Raw genomic sequence first — 17,688 nt, forward strand, 5'->3', positions numbered from 1 at the left:
ACTGGGCATACCTTTCACCTGTAAGCGATTCAAGATAGCCATGGTATATGGCAACCCTATTTTGTATATATATATATATATATATATATATATATATATATATATATATATATATATATTAAAATAAACTAGAGATCAGGAATGCGATCTTATTACAGTTTGGCATCTTATAACCGTTCGCTTGCTCTCGCGTGTTTGATCAGAATCCGAATCGCGCTTTCGTTAGCAAAAGCGCTATTCTGACCAATCACATGAAGGCTTTCCGAACCGTTATAAGATCGCACCTCAGCTTTCGGTTCTCGTATCAACAAAAGTAATTGGTAAGAGCTAAGAGCAGTGGAACGAACTTGACTTCAAGAATGCATTTACCATTGAAAAATGCTTCAAGCGAAGGTAAGTACAGGAGGGGGAGGGAAGTGCAAAGATTATCTGTAGTTCGTCCACGTGATCTCTTACCAAGTGTTTCGTCAATAAAGCTTGAAAAGCGTTGACGAATCCGACTATATTAACGGACACTAGAGGCAATTGTATTCGTTCCTGCGTCTCCTTTTGCTAATACGATCATGTCTCCTCATAAATGGGAGGGTGCAAGTGAAGATAAGGCACAGCACGCACGAGCACTGTGTTTACAAGTTCTGGTATTTTAGCACGCGCCAAGGCCATGCTACAAACTAAACATGTTGACTGACGGCGTATCCAAGAAATCGCTATTGTATCCAGTGGCCACATTGTCGGTTCAATTAAAACTGCATCTACCTGCCTACACTAAGCAGTAACCTTGAAGAACAGCCATAAAATAGTTGAGGATTACTTCTTACGTCGTCAGACGCCAGCGCCCCAGCACGAGCATCGTTCTTCACCGCTTCACGTTTCCGCGATTGATTCGTCCGTGTATTCTTCCGCCACTTTTCCCGCGTTTTTCAGGCGTGCTCGTCTATTGTGCGGGAAAGCCGGTGAGTAGCGACGGCGACTATTTGTGGGTGAAATTATTGAATACATACTTCTCAAAGTCGCCGTCTATGCAAGATGTTTGTTTGTAAGCCTCAGCTGTGCTCGTAGCACTCGTAGCAGCCGCTGATGAGCATTGCCACTTGTAGAAAACGGTTACTGCACGGTCGGCTCTTTAACAACGGACCTTTAAATCGTTACTCATGCAAGCTTTAAACAATGAGGTCGGCATTTCGAGGATTTAGCCTGTTATTATCTCGAAATATTGTCGATATTAAGCTTTCTATGTACACAGTGCGTGAGTTTGTGCACTGACAGTAAGATAGTACCGAGTTCAACCGAGTTTGTTGAAATAACGAGCAGAAAGGTGTTTGCTCAGCGGCGTGGCTCAGTGATGTACTAGAATCGACAGTTAATGATCCGCCTTGAGTGAGACACTGTTCGCGGCAGGAGATATGCCCCTCGACCACGGTTAAGAAGCACTATTTATGAAATTGTTTGTTACTATTGGAGGATATTGGGGTTGTGTGCAATGCTCGTCAACCGTTTTCTTTTGACTAGTTTGTGTAAAGCTGAGCTAGGGGTCCATTTCGTCCCAAATCGATAGAATATCCGCTGAAAAAAAAAAAAGAAAAGAAACAGACTGATTTATTCTGTGAAATAAACCGAATGCCTTACCGGAGTTTCTAGTTGGTGCCTTGTTCATGTAGTACGTGTTCCTCGGCGTTGGTGCTACTTTTTTTTTTTTTTCTTTAACCTCTCGTTGATGACTTTATTATTGTTACCAACTGTTTCAAATGATATAGGAGGCCCTCACGGCGTCACAGCTACATGTTGGGTGACGGACGTTCATGCAGTATTTATCTCTGCAGTCTTTTTGTTTCTACCGAGACGGTGAACAGAGCAATTCCGAAGGCATAATTGCCAGTTAACTCACCATAACTAGTAGTTGTCGGTTGCAATCTATTTGTTCAGAGACCCGCAGTAAGCACATGCTGCACCCTTGTGTGTCCACGTTGTCGCGTTTGATTTGGTGCTCACATTTCGCGTGTCTGTGAACACCCCATATTCGTCGTTACCGTGACAGGAGTGTAAGCATTTTCTTTTTCTCTGTTTATTGTCAATAAAAGAATGTAATCGTCAGATATCTGCGAATAATTAATGCTAAATCGGTTCTGTATTCCTTGTTCTACAAACGTTTCTATTTGTATAATGAAGCTGCATGCAACTATTTCACCAAAGGTATGCTTGGCTTTCGCATAATTAGGCTACCAATGTGACATTGCACCTGAGTATGCATTGACGTAGACACACACAACAGCCTGGAATTAAACGCGCAGAAATCAAAACAAGACAGAGGTTCACGGGAAAATGAAGACTTAGAAGTGTTAATTAAGCAAGTGATGTTTCTAGAGTCAATGTTTCGACGAGGGGACTTGGTCTGAGGCCCTGATGAGGATCAGTTCTTTTGTCGAAATGTTGGCTGCAGACTGAGACGTCCCTTGTTGATTAACTGTGTAGCAGCGGGACAATTACTTTTAAGAGCAACTGTGGCTTACAGATGCATGTCATGAGCAAATCCTTCTAATCCCATCTGCTTTGCTTTTGTCAGGTTGTACACTCAAACCACAGAAACAGTGAAGAGGCAAGATGTCCGACGGTCCTCGATCCAGAAGCAGCAATGTGGCGTCACCACGTTCTCGAAGCAGTAACATAGCATCGCCGCCTTCCCATGGCGGCAACATGCCGTCCTCACCTGCCGACCTGGGCACGTCACCGCCAGGTCGCGACCTGCCACCGTTCGAGGACGAATCTGAACTGCTTGGCGGTGTCGGCAACGAGGATGACGACGTCCGTCGTGACGATGAGCAGGAAGAGGATGGAGAAGAGCTGTTCGGAGACAACATGGAGGAGTAAGTAGGTCTTGATGGAGAAGCACTGTTTAGTCTAGTTAGTTTATATTGTTACAGCACTCTACAAAATTAAGGAAGCAGCTCTTCATCTTGGCACTGAAGTTGATGACACTGGTGACTTGCCTGCTATGTACTTGTCCCTTCGCATCTTGTGAAAATTGTCATTTGCACATTATTTAGCCTTTCTCTGGCTGCTGTTTTTCACCGTGTTACTACTGTTACAAAATTATTGCTTGGCACAAGACTGCCTGCTGTATCCCAAAATTTCCTAAATGTTGTCGCTGATTCTGCAGAGAACGTGTCTTGTCTAGTCAGATTGTACGTGGCCACACGAATAGTGTTGTGCATTCTTCAACATATGCAAGCACCAGCGATTACGCTAAAGTCAACAATGAATCGTTTATAAATAGCGGACACACGACAATAGTTTGCTGCTATCGTGGTTTGAATGTTGCTTCTCTTTTGGGGCACTAGTTCGCCCAATAGAAAGTTATTTTCAACTCACAGTTTTGGCAATGTTAGGGTCTTCACCATCACTACAACCTTTCGTAAATAGATTTCTCTTTTTCTTCCTCCTTCCACAACATTTTGATGGAGGTGCAATATTTTGACAATTATTTTAAAAGAACTTAACAGCTTCTGGGGGTGATGTAGAAGCACATGACACACGTGTGATGTTGGTCACTCAATGCATTTCCAATGTTTCCTAGGTTACACATTTTAGGGACACCTAAATATACCTGTAATAATAAGGAATATACCTGTAACTATTATAGCATCGTTTGAAAAAATTATTGTGGCATGTGTGTTCACTGTAGACTGGTATTCAGCTGCCACTATATAATAAAAACATTTTCGAGCTCAAGGTGGGTTTAGGGGCCCTTTAAAGTTTGTGGAGCACTTCCCTGTAATGTCGCAGGATATGGGAATGCTATGTTAGGTTTCATAATTGGTACATCGTCAGACAAACAGTGAATTTTGAAAGTTACATGATTGTAGTCTTTACGTAGCTTTAACAGAGGAAAGTATTCACATTTTGTTTACTTGTTTATCTCAAGTTTTCTGGATGCTGAAACATTACCATCAATTATCACCGTGTTTTGCTTGGTGAGACTTCTTCCTTCAGTTATTCTAATTTCACAATTTACACGCTGAACAAAGGACATGTGTCTATTTTACCAAGCCCTTTCTTCTTACAAGGAAAAAAATAAAATGATTGTACCAATTAAAAACTAACAGTAACATTATCAACAATATAATGAAGTGAGGATATTGTTTTTTTACTGGTAATATTCACACAGTTAAAGACAGGTAGATGAGCAAAATACAAACTGTAAACTAAAATTGCAGAATAAAGAGAATGCAAGAGAAATATGTGTTCACAACGGAAACATAGTGAACTGTTTCCCAAAATTTCGCTCCTTAGCGCTCTGACCAGAACAACTTTTTTTAAAGCTGTGCAGCATGTAGTTCTTTAGTGCTGTGTTGCATATGTTGTGCATTTATGCAAGAGAGTTCAGTGCATATGGTGTATATGAAACTTTTTGCAGCAGCTAGGCTTCATTCTCTTGAGTAAACAATATAGACCACACCTCTGGTGACCATTTCTCACTGCCACTGCAACTGTACCTTGACCGGTCAGTTGTGTTGGCAAAGCCGACTTGCAACTCTGCATGACCCATCAGAGCAGCCAGTTGTGGGCAGTGATGTGTTGCATCCGGCAATCATTCCATCAAGCACAGATGTTGCGTCAGAAGCTGAGAGTTTCTTTCTTTCTTTCTGCAGTGACTACCGAGCGATTCCAGCACTGGACACCTACGACCCGCAAATGCTGGATGACTCAGAGTACAGTACCTTGTCCGAGTCGGACCGTAGGGCCGTCGAGGAGCAGATGCGACAGCGAGATCGTGCGGAGGGCCGTGTCACTGGCCGCATGCGAAAGGGCCTGCTGTATGGTTAGTCATTGCTTGCATTGCACTGCCTTGGCTTGTTTTGCCAACCCTTCAGAAGTGTGTTATGGTATTTTACAAAACTTTTTGGAACTTGGACTTCTGGAGAATAGATGGCAGAAGATGAGGATTGATGAGGTGGGTAAACTAGGATTGTCCCCATTCGTAGTTTTTGTTTTACTCCACAAAGTACCAACGTCCAGGGAACGGGAGAGCACGATGCAAAAAGTACATGATTTAAATTCTTCTCACAGACAAGCTAAAGGAGCTATGACGATAAGAATTGATATGTAGAGGGTTGATGCTGATAATCTGGAGGCGAGATTTGCAAAAATCTTAAGATTGCAGGGTAATGGCTGTAGCTGTCGCTGAACAAGTCAGTGTGATCAGAAAAAAGTGTTTCTTGTCAATCTGTGCTGTTTCAAACTTGTGGGCTATGTCTGAGGTAAATAATCATTGATAAAATGCATGTGTATCCCGCAAAATACGTGTCCTCAGGTCAGACTTCGATAAAAATTTGGGCTGTTCACCTCCTCTTCCCTTCCTATGTTCTGTCCATGCGATTTTTTTAAAGAATTTTAAAGTTCACAGTTTGGCAGGTGTGATGGTAAAAGTATTTGTGTGTTGAAAGGGGAAGTACGTACCATCTGTTCATACACAAGCACGAGTCTTGCCGTGCCTGGTGTGAGGCATTGTACCTGCGTTTATACTTTTCTTTGCATGTCAAAAATATTGTAAGCACATTTAACATACTTCATCGTTCTCATTTGTATATAGCCATCAACATCCCTGTTCTTCTTTTTTGAGCCTGGGCCGTGCCTGCGGAATAAACGGGTCTGCCAGTGCTGCCTGTCCTGGTCGTCTTCCGTCTTTCAATATTTTTGTGTGCTGCCACTGTTGTCTGTTTTGCGCATGAACAGATGAAAGCAGCAGTGAAGCCGACAGACCCGTTCGTAGGAGGCGGTTGGCCGAGCGTGCAGCAGAAGGCGCTTTCTCGGAAGACGAAGATGTAAGTACATCTCAGATACCCTTGAATATTAGTTACTGCACAGCGTTTTATATCTTCTCTAGTGACACATTGCCACGGCTCAGTGGCTCTGGCATTCTTCTGCCGAGAATGAGGTCTTTGATGATGTTGCGGGCTTCCTTCTTGGCTGCGGCAGGCATATTCCGATGGGGACAGAATGCAAGAAATGTCCGTGTACTTAGATTTACCTTAATTAAATAGTACTGATGTGGAACACTGCTGCTATGCTGTCCTAAAAGATGCAGCGCAAAAGCATAGATTAACAACTGAAGTATGAAGTTGAGCATCAGTGTGTCGCCTCATGATGCAATAAGACTCAAAAACATTCAGTAAACACAGGTTAAGCGCGTCGTCATTGCTGAAATGTTTTCGCCTTTCAGTGGTGCGATAACATTTCAGGGAGACAGGTGTTGAAATCACTTTCGTTGTATTTCTTTTAATCAATAATAATAATAATCAGTGCGTTTCTGTTAAGTTGTTTGCAACTGATTTCAAGTATGCAGCTAGTTTAGTTGCAGGTCACTCAGTTTCTAAGATAACATTTCACCTCCCTTGTTTGAGGCCACAATGGAAAAAAAATAGAAAAATAAAAAAATTATTTCGCAAGGTGCTTAGTTAGATAGAGAGTAAGAAGTGAAGTATTACAAGCAGCTGTAATTTCCTGACCATTACTAGCTATGTTATAGACCATTGAATTTAATTTGGGAGCCATGGGGTAGAAAACATAGAAAATAGTTTCTGAAATGAAAGCAAAAAAAAAAAATCTGCTTGCAATACACCCCCCCCCCCCCCCCATCCCACACACACATACACACCTACACTTTTTTTTTATCTACAAGAGCCATGACCCCCCTGCATGATTTTGTTTTCCCCTTTCTGTTTTCCAGATGGTTGAGAGCATTGAAAACCTTGAAGACATGAAGGGCCACACAGTCCGAGAGTGGGTGACACAGATTGGTCCCAAGACAGAAATTTACAACCGCTTCAAGAACTTCTTGCGCACGTTTGTTGACGAACGCGGCCACAACCTTTACAAGGAGAAGATCAGGCAAATGTGCGAAGGTGGGTGTCTCCCTTTTATGTATTGCAAAAGGGATCTGGGTGGTACTCTGAAAGCACCCAATGTTCAATACACATGAACAGACAAAAAGATTTAAAAATGTACGACCGTTAAAGGAAATACCTCAGTTAATTGCAGCAAATTGTTGCCAAGTGTTATCTAAGGGTGAATGATTCACGAAATTGCATTTTATGATGTGAAATGCCCAGTCTTCGATAATTAATGCTAGAGGATGATGAATCAACAGTTTTATCATGCGCTTGTGTTATAAATTCAACAGTATTCAAAGTTTCTGGCTAAATGTCTTGCTAAACGTCAGTGCTAAATGGCTAGCACTGAATGACAGGCCGCAAGCACCATCTGTCGGTTTAGAACAGGAATTGGGACGAGGTAGAAGTTTTGGCATGCAACTCGCTTTCTTTTGAGAGCACGGTCAAGAGGAGACAGATCCGCTTCCAGCTTTCTGCATGGCGTTCCCCCCTATTGCTGAAGAAGTTTCCAGAAAATATTTTTTTTCTTTTCGTTCATTATGCTTATTCTCAATGTGTTTTGCAGATTTAGATAAAAAATAATCATTTCTTTTTCCAGGTATGTTATATGTGCCATCATTAGAAGGTTAACGTGGGAGGCTTTATGTACTTCTAGCATAATGCTGCTTTACTTATAACCCATGCCCTTCCAGTTATCTAAATTGTTCATTCTCCAAAATTTCCAGCTCTTAGATTGGAAGATCGCCGTGTCATCGCTCTTTTATGTCTTTTTTACAGGTACATTTATAGGTAGTAATAAATTTCACTGTTTGCCGCTTCATGTACCTGTGCGCACATGTCGACGCATTCACAATGCACTTAGTTTTGCACGCATTCATGGTCAAACGAAGGCATTTAACTCATCACCACTATCTCGAGCTATTGCACATTGGAATAGTCTTCCGGATCACATTGCATCCATCTCTAATCGCGAAACATTCCGTGATAACTTGAAATCCTTGCGTATTAATATTGTATAAGGATGTTGTATTTTTCTTTTTGTAATATTTGCATTGTTGCCTTTTTTTTTGTATCTGTATCTTTATTTTTTATTTTTTTGACTTGTAATTACTGTTGCCCCCCTTACTCAATGCCCTTCAATGGGCCTGTAAGGTATTTTGAATAAATAAATAAATAAAAAACGTGTGATATACACATACTGTGTGCAAATGTGCGTAAGCTCATTTCATGTGTTTTTAAATACTAGAAGTTTATCGCTTATAATGATTGAAATTATTAATGCTCTCTTTTACTCCCTTGTGAACTTCTAAGTGATGACTCTTTTTCTCTTTGTTGGCACCGAGAACATATTCGGATAAATATGCCGCATGGCAAGCTTCAAAAAAAAAAAAAAATTGCTTATTCTTTATATGGTATTTTAGCCATGTGCTATTGCTGTTTCTTAAAAATTTTTTTTTCCCCAACACTACGAATGCTCTAAAAGTGTAAATTGTCATGCCCTATTGTCATCAAAGAAATGTAGCCTTGTCAAACTGCATTAATTGCAGCCTTTATAGCTACAACCACCATCTTTTCTGTACGAAAAGAGGCGTGAAAAACATTAATTAGCTGACTGATTCATTCAACGAACAAATTTTTCTCTATGATGCTTGCAGAGAACAAGCACAGCCTGGAAGTCAATTACAACACCCTGGCCCAAGCTGAGCAGGTTCTAGCTTACTTCCTGCCCGAGGCACCTGCAGAGATGCTAGTCATTTTCGATGAGGCGGCCAAGGACATTGTCCTTGGCATGTTCCCACAGTATGAGCGGATCACCCGGGAAATTCACGTCCGCATCACTGACCTGCCCCTCATCGAGGACATTCGCAGTCTCAGGTGAAGTTATCTTGTCTGACACTCAGCTTTCTTGTGCTTTTTTTTTTTTCTATCTCCAAAGGAGACTTCAGCTTGAGGTCATCTCCGACTTCCCTGTTCGAACGCAGGCGAAACGTAGAAGCGTGGTTATTAAATCATCATGAAACTGATTTGAATAACATTTGTTGTATTTGAGAGAGAAATATAAATTGTCGAGACTGTGGGTAGCAGAATTTTTATTTTTACGAAGTTCTTACAAAGATTGCCAGCGATTGGAGTGTTACAAAAACAAATTGAAGTTCAAAGATCCGTAACTTGGCATCGAAAATGGATATTGTGCTTCCGTAAACTGTGCCTGCTAGAGCATCTAAAGCACATAAACGTGATATACAAGCTTACAGTTTACTTGAAATTGTGACAGTATTTGCGGGGACTTTGTAATAGTCTTGCCCACATATTTGTGGTACATTTCAGAGTGCTGCATAATAGATCACTTTTTTCTGCTTTAGATGGCTCAATAGGTGTGTAGCTTACATTCTGATACCCTTGTCTCATACACTGCTGTAGCTTACAGAACTGTAAATATTATTCTTATGCCTTTTCCTAATGAATGAGAGTTGTACACATGATGCTTCAGCATTTAAAAAATTTGTAAAGTTTCAACAATTTTATTTAAGAACTTGATGGCCTAAATCAAATATCTGCACCCACCCAGTCGGTATACTTTACCTTTTTTTTTATTCTAGAGATGTAACAGAACTTGTCAAATTCATTGCAGTGGATGCTGAGCAATATGACTCCTTCATTATGATATATTTAGGTAGGATCTCCAGAAGTGAAGGTTCCTATTAACAGTGCACATCAATGCACTCAAGTTGTAATGCTTAGTGTGCATCTCGCATAAAACAGACGAAACAGAGTAAAAGAATACTGCAAACGTTGTCTCATACTGTCTCTGTCTCTTCATAAGTCACAACGATTGTGCTTTGTCTATTTCACTCTACATGTGCTGGACACTACAAAGTACCATTAGCTGGGCTGGGAGGGTTTGATGGCTTAGTCTGTTGTTTGCTTGTATAAATGGTCCATCCTGCCAACCAAGTGCAATACTATGAATATTTTAGTTTGCTTCTTGATAGCATGGACTACATGCAAGGATTTTCAATCAGTACCAAACAGCTTACCAATAAATTGGTAAGCTGTTTACTAACATGCTGGCATCATGTACTGTACTCATGTGTCAATTGAGGGCTAACTGATATGAATATTTTTGTTTTCGCCATCTCGGGTTTGTGTGAAATCAGCATAATCTTTGGTCTATGATTTCACCAGAATCCATGCCGCTTTTAGCGACCAGATGCGTTGTGGCATGGCATTGCACTCTCTGGTAATTGCACGTAACAGGCACTCTACATTGAAATTTCTCAGTCAAGTTTCACTCCATGAGGATAGTACAATACCTACACAGCTAATTAATTCTGCTGTTAGAGTCGACTTCTGTTAATTTCACTCTGACGGGACCGACGAAATTGATTGAATGATTCCATGGGTCAAAATAAACAAGATGGCGAAAAAACGCCAAAACACACCCTGCCAGTTCATTTGGCAATATTTGCCCGAGTCTAACACGCCTCTGAATCAAACGGAGATTCACTTTCTATGTGTCCAAAGTAGAAAATAAATGCAGAAATGAAATGAAAGCTCCGAACCAAAGTAGAAATATAACATGCACCTGATTCTTTAGCAGTCAAAATGGACGAGTGCCTAATATGTGTTGTACAATGGCGTCCAGAAATCAGCTTCAGAGCGCGATTTTTTGAAGTCAGCTTCGCTGCAGTACACTTGTGTTATGTTGGAACCCTGTGAAGGCGGTTTTTGGTTTTATATCCGATTACAGTGCACAGGCAATTTTCGGCCCAATTTTTTTTAAAAAGAAAAGGCACCCATTTGAATCTGGTAAATACCGTAATCAGACATTCTGAGCAACGATTATTGCTTGAATAGCTTCCCAGGGCAGACCGAAATTAGGCGTTTTCGACTTGAGATGATGCTTGTTCAACACGTTTAGTGTCCCCGAAGCTCTGCCGAGACAGATGCTGCCAACTATAAAGGGGTTGCTATTGGGGTCACCATAGGGGTCAGGTGCATGCGTGCTGACCATTCAAGTTGGAATTATCCAGCGAAGGCCAATTTTAGGACCGAAATAATGAAAGTTTTGGCGTATAGAAATGCATGGGCGCTGGCCAGTACCTTTGGTTATGATCTAATCATAACCAAAAGTACTATCGAATCAACGGAAGTGTACTGTATTACCTTAGTTAATTTAACTGCACTTGAATTGTCTAATTATGTGACCAACCAGTTTCCTTTTTCACAAACACTTAAATGAGCAGTCAAAATAATAAGTTTGCACTCTTATTGTCATGGAGAAATTGGAACAACGAAATGTTGAAGTCACTGAATATTCAGGTTTTCCTAATTAATGTGTATATAATTGTTCTTGCTCATTATATATGGGCAAGGGCTTTGTCGAATGAATGAATGATTAGTTAGCTTTGGCCTTTTTTCATTAGAGGTTAGCCTGAGCTGGCTACTAATTCACTGGTAATTTGTACATGCACTCACCTTCTCAATGTGTTCTCCGAACATTTTAGGCAACTCCACCTGAACCAGCTGGTGCGAACCGCTGGTGTAGTGACTAGCACCACTGGTGTGCTGCCACAGCTCTCCCTGGTGAAATACGACTGTAGCAAGTGTAGCTATGTGCTCGGTCCTCTGGTGCAATCGCAGAACCAGGAGGTCAAGCCGGGATCTTGTCCCGAGTGCCAGAGCACGGGGCCTTTCACCATCAACATGGAACAGGTAAGGGCACGTCTGAATGTAGCGAGATGCCATCGACTCTTTTGAGTCTACAAGCAACTACTTGCTCATGGAATTTCAGTCAAAAAAACCTTTAATGCCTAACGATATGTCCACACAAGCGAGGAAAAGTGCGCATGACATGCCGTGGTCGGGAAGCAGACGTACGGCAGATACGGGCCGCGAAGGTCACATTGACCCGCGTTTTGCAGGACGTGGCAGTCGCTTGATACCATCTGACGTCCCAAGTTCCCTCGTTCCGTTCTCGACTTCTTGAGAAGGCGTGCACCTTTATCTACTTGGCCTCTTACTTTATCTAGATGTCGGCTTGTATGGGTTGGGCATGTGGCAAGCAGGCCAAGTTCTGAACGGATGTATCACAAACAAGAACAAAAAGTAGCAGAATCATTGAAGTGATAGGTAACTCAAATTTGCAGCTGATACGTCTGGTACTGCAAAAAGCAAAAGAAAAAAGAAATTATTATGTTTACAATAACGTTTAGTGTGTGTATTGCCACGGATACATGACTGAAGGTACTGGTGTATCGTGTATGTAGAGAAATCTAGAAAAATTCCTCAGCTGTCGGTTGATATATTTCTTTACTTGTTTTCTGTGTGTTTGCAAAATTGCTTTTGATTGATGGATTGATTGATTGATTGATTCAACTAGCGCAGCCACTCTGATCTCAGTGGCTGCGCTAGTTGTGATTAGAACTGTTTCATTAATTTTAGAGGCTGAGGAGTGTTCGGCATGGCTTGAGGCTCTTCTGAGAATTGATTTGTATAAAGTTTTGTTCGCTGCGCACCTTGTAATGGATGGCATTGCTTCAATCACTTTGCTGTGTGTGTATTTCAGACCGTATACCAGAACTACCAGCGCATTAGCATCCAGGAAAGTCCTGGCAAAATAACGGCTGGTCGTCTCCCCCGATCTAAGGATGCCATCTTGCTGAGTGACCTCTGCGACTCTTGCAAGCCCGGTGACGAAATTGTGAGTGTGTAAAACAATAGTCATCTAGTTGATACAAGTGTAGTGACCTCTCTTAAAACGCGGATCAATGTGGTTGAAACATGGAAAATCAATGCATTGCTTCAAAGCATTTGTTTGATAGTCTTGTTTTGTATGTTTGAGCTTGCCATTACGAACATGTTATGGCCTCACAATACTTAAGTAATTTAAAACATACAGTGTTTTAACAAGCCACATGTGGCTGCAGTGGTGAAATACTATTGCAAAATGCACAGAAGGCACCTTCTGAAAAAAAAAAAAGTATAATAGGGGGGCAATGCAACTGAGGTGATATTTCTTTCCCAGCGCTTGTTTAGCTGTAGAATCATTTGCTGAAAATTCAGATGGGTTGGTAAATTAGACTAAAGTAAAAGTAACTAAAGAAGGATGTTCACATTACCGAGTTTAGTAATTTGTGTATTCACATTAGTCTGGTTATACCGTATTGTACGATTTGAATGACAAGGCACCTCGTCATCCCTCTTCTGGTTCAATTAACGAATTTTAACCTTGCAGGAACTTACAGGAGTGTACACAAACAACTACGATGGATCCCTGAATACTGCTAATGGCTTTCCCGTGTTTGCGACCATCATCATGGCCAACCACGTGCTCCGAAAAGATGATAAAGTTGCCGCACGGCACATGACAGATGATGATGTACGTCGCATTGTGGCCCTGTCCAAGGATGAGAAGATCGCCGATCGAGTAAGTGTTCACATTATATGCTTGTATGCAAGGGCCAGCTTCATAAAATTCTTTTGCGAACTTATGCGAGTCTGTCTCTTGTTAACTTGTGCGGTTGGCTTACAATCCCAAGAGTTGGCAGTTCTTGCTCTCTCCACTCTGTCAAGCTTCTGGGCTGATTTTTCATTGTGTTCTTGTTTGTTTGTTTTTTTCTTTTTCCTTGTATGCCCAAACCAACCATTTGTAGATTATTGCCAGCATTGGTCCTTCCATCTACGGCCATGAAGAAATCAAGAGAGCCATTGCACTTTCCTTGTTCGGTGGTGAATCAAAGAATCCTGGTAAGTTTAGAATCTTCCCTGTGAGATTTTTTTCCCCCCTTCAAATTATGAGAGGGACTATAGATCTTAGACTCGTTGCAGTTCAAGTGAATCCCATAATTTAATTTTATTTCGGCATTCTTTCTTTGATAAATATTGCTTGTAAATAGAATAAAACAGCATGTGGCCCTACAATATAAAACAATGCTAAATGTGGCCAGTATTCTACATTGCTTGTGGGGTCTCAGATGTGGGGTCTCACATGTGCTCTTGGGACAAAGGAACGACAATACAGTAGTGTAAACAATCAAAAGGGCATTTATTGCACCTTTCATACACTAATGCACACTAGCCGAATTACAACCAATAGAACATTCACACGGGCGCGCGACAAATCAAAGAAGTCCGACTCACCGCGACCCGATAGCGAGCGAATACGTTCGCCCCATGCTATGACACCATCGCCTAGTCGTTCACGTGTACAGTCACGCGAACGGTGGCGTGCTCGTCCGTACCGGTGTCCTGCTCTAAGCCTCGCGCGACGGTCGCGCGACGCGGGCCGGCGCACGCGCGAAGCGTTCGTGCATGTTGGCCGCCGATCCCAACCCAAAGAGGCAGCGCCGTTTACCTTTTTCTCCCAAGTCACCCCGCCGTTTGGTGGCGTTAGCATCGCGACCCTCGCGCCATCTCTCGCAATGTGCCGCAACCACCACGACCGCCGTCGGCACTTAGCTACACGGTGAAGCCGGATTACAGGAGACGCGTGAGAGTCGCGCATCCCCACATGCTACAGATCACACCTAATTAAGTGCAGCAGAAAATAGAATGAAAATGTTGTTTCCTTGTTAATGCTGATCAGTCACACGAAATCTTGGCCAGCTATTATGAAAACTGTTGTTTCTTTATTTCTAAATAGCTAGAAATTTTGCATTTTCTTTTGTGTCTTTCTCGTTCTTAGTCACTTTTTACTAGTTGCAGTGCCTGAATCCGTAGATGTTCTCCATTTGTAATAAATCTTAACATCATATCAAATAAACTTTTTATTTGACATCAACAGTTACAGTTGTCTAGGGTACGAGCTCTAAAAGCTCGAATGTTCGGCTTCTTCCGATAGGTCAGAAGCACAGAGTTCGTGGTGACATCAACCTCCTCATCTGCGGTGACCCCGGCACGGCCAAATCGCAGTTCCTGAAGTACGTCCAGCAGATAGCGCCGCGAGCCGTATTTGCCACGGGACAGGGTGCTTCAGCTGTGGGTCTGACGGCATACGTACAGCGTAGTCCCGTCACTCGCGAGTGGACGCTGGAGGCCGGTGCGCTCGTGCTCGCCGACAAGGGCGTCTGCCTCATTGACGAGTTCGACAAGGTGCGTAGTTGCTGCTGCTGCAGGGTGCGATTTTTCAATTTTTGCGGAAACTGTCACGCGTAGAGCTCGTCGAGGGCTGGCTGTGCCTACTGCCCTGTTGTGAGCGCATGTCGTGCACAACCTTTCCTACGCTCTGTAGCACAGTGCTGCGATCAGTCAGACCTCATCACAGTGAGGTCACAGCCGACATGAAAGTGCCATCGTTTTATCCAGTTAGTGATTACATTGCGCTGAGTTTTACACTGGTAAAAAAAAAATTATAAAGAAGGGAACTAGGACAGGAACAGACGAAGCACTAACTACCAACTCTTTATTTTTGTTAATGAACACAATATACGAAGTGAAAGGGGGGTGGGGGGGACACGTGATATGTCGTGAAAACGCGATAGCCAGAACCACAGAGTTCGATTGGACAACTTCCTTACCGCTAATTTGTAGTCTGCGCTTCGTCTGTCTGCATCCTTGTTTCCTTTGTTATTTTTTTGCCAGTGTAAAACTCAGTGCAACGTAATCATGAATGTGCACCAACTAGCCCCTGTCATTGCTTTACTTAAATGTTATATCCAGTATTCGTTAGAAGTATGTATACATATTCATTACATGCTGCTATTGGTATGACATATTTTATATTTGCTTCAATATAGTATCTGATAATTATTTATATCTATATTAATTATATATTGGATATAAATGAAGTAATTTAAAATGCTGATTGTCGACCTCAGCTAGTAACCAATATGTGCTCATAACGAATTTCAGGTATAATGAAGGTATTTTTTGTGCTGCATCCCACTTTATTATCAGGAGGTCTTCTTTTGCATACGCTTTCAGAGTCAGTCAAAGGAATGTCATTACCATATTCAATAAAACTTAAACTGGGACTATTAGGTAGGATGTGTTTTACTAGTTTGCTGTGCTGGTTTCTGCACAAAATGCAGCACTAAGAAAGGCAAGAATGAACAACTGCGCAAACTATCGAGTTTGCGCATCTGTTTGTCTTAGGGAGGTTGTCTTAACGATTATGTAATCAATCTAAACTGGTGAAGAATTACTTGAAAGCTCTTGATTTCACTCACTTGGCAGAAAAATGTTGAACATTACTGGGTAGAATTAAAGGCCAAACTTACCTTTCTTAAATTTCACACCAATACCTCAGGGCTGACATGTTAGTGTGATCTCAAGGAATTCAAGGGATGTTCTCGTACATTTTTCTGTTTCGGCGCTGGATGGGGTTATCAGAACTTGCAAGGGCGAGCCATTGGTTTCTTTAGAATGGGTGGGTCACGTGCCATCATGACAGTTTATAACACTACCTGAACTTGCTAGTCCCTCAACGAACTGTTCGAAAATTGCATGATTTTGCTGACTGCTTGGCTGCTCTTTCTTCTCATGTTTCCCTTCAGAGACACCGTTTCTTTGTGTACAGTTCAATTCACTAAAATTGCAAACTTTTTTGCTTAAAGCTTATTTGTTGTGGTATTAAGTAAGTGTTGGTATGGGGTGTCTAACTGCACTAAGTCATAACTGGCTTGTTAAATTAAGAAATTAATGCAATAGTGTAGTTAGTGCTTTATGATAGTGCACAGTAATAGTTACCTTGCTGTGGTCCTTTTCAACTTTCCTTTAAGTCATTCTTTCTCTCATGGGGACTGCTGTGGGTACAACCAGGTTTATATCTTGACAAGTGTGTGAATAATTCTGCCCTTCAAACCCTTGCACTTTGTGGTTAAAAATGAGCAAGTTTTCTTCGCATTTTTCTTACCACAAGAGGCTGCACAATGATGGTAGCAGTGGGGTTCTTCAATCTGTCGTCTCCGACTGCCGAGAACTGCCTGAGGTGGTGTTTTCAGCCAATGAGCGTTTGTGTAATAGCGTTTTTGGCAGTCCTGAACAGTGCGGCCCGACAAATCAATGAGACCCAGTACCAGTTCGTGGCTGTAAATGTTTCGCACGTGTGATAAAATGTTGCTTGCAGATGAACGACGCAGACCGGACGAGTATTCACGAAGCAATGGAGCAGCAGAGCATTTCCATCTCCAAGGCGGGCATCGTGACCTCACTCCAAGCACGTTGCGCCGTCATTGCCGCGGCCAACCCCATCGGTGGTCGCTACGACCCATCTTTGACCTTCGCCGAAAACGTGCGTCATGTTCACAATGCTTTCCTGTATACTATCTTTAAGGGGGAAAAGCACACTTGATTCTATTGAACAGACATTCTATTGATGAAAAATAATTTCCTGACCTCCATATAGGAACTGACCTGTAATAATTGCTAGAATACTAATTTGGTGTTCCCTTTAACTCTTTCCCTACCATGGGGAAAATAGGTGTTTTTTGTAGGTTAAGCCAGATTTTAAAATTTTTTTTCTGAAGGAACCACTACACTCAATATTTTATGTAACACATAAACAAAAAGCAGAATGAATGCACTTGTCACGCATAAAAGCTTTATTAACGAAATGTATGTAATAAAAAATGATATAAATTGCCAAAATCGGGATTGTGAGATATAATTGAACAAAGTCTATAAAGACACGCTTGTATCTACTAAGAAAAAAATGTTACAAAAATTATGCAAGCACTACAGGTGGGCGTGTCAAGCTGTGGCCGTCAATGTTCTGGGCTGGTTTGCGTCGTCATCGCTCTCAAAGTCCGACGAAAAAGCAGCATCCTCAGACTCACTGCTGTACGATCCATCAATAAAA

At 41.8% G+C, this 17,688-nt stretch overlaps 1 protein-coding gene across 3 annotated transcripts in view; it reads left to right on the forward strand.

Moving 5' to 3' along the window:
* Positions 1-271: 271 nt before the first annotated feature.
* Positions 272-17,688, forward strand: part of LOC119466528 (DNA replication licensing factor mcm2) — a 44,589-nt gene continuing 27,172 nt past the window's right edge. For 2 of the 3 annotated variants that reach the window (XM_049656795.1, XM_037727053.2), the window contains exons 1-12: positions 842-953; positions 2,561-2,861; positions 4,647-4,816; positions 5,731-5,819; positions 6,725-6,899; positions 8,543-8,762; positions 11,396-11,603; positions 12,457-12,591; positions 13,126-13,317; positions 13,544-13,637; positions 14,731-14,981; positions 16,957-17,121. In XM_049656795.1, coding sequence (XP_049512752.1) covers positions 2,599-2,861; positions 4,647-4,816; positions 5,731-5,819; positions 6,725-6,899; positions 8,543-8,762; positions 11,396-11,603; positions 12,457-12,591; positions 13,126-13,317; positions 13,544-13,637; positions 14,731-14,981; positions 16,957-17,121 — 1,962 coding nt within the window. In that variant the 5' untranslated portion in view covers positions 842-953; positions 2,561-2,598. Of the gene's footprint in view, positions 394-841; positions 954-2,560; positions 2,862-4,646; positions 4,817-5,730; positions 5,820-6,724; positions 6,900-8,542; positions 8,763-11,395; positions 11,604-12,456; positions 12,592-13,125; positions 13,318-13,543; positions 13,638-14,730; positions 14,982-16,956; positions 17,122-17,688 lie in introns of those variants that run through there. The other variant, XM_049656796.1, reaches the window with a different exon arrangement.

Source organism: Dermacentor silvarum, chromosome 10, assembly GCF_013339745.2.
Source record: "Dermacentor silvarum isolate Dsil-2018 chromosome 10, BIME_Dsil_1.4, whole genome shotgun sequence".
Classification (NCBI taxonomy): domain Eukaryota; kingdom Metazoa; phylum Arthropoda; class Arachnida; order Ixodida; family Ixodidae; genus Dermacentor; species Dermacentor silvarum.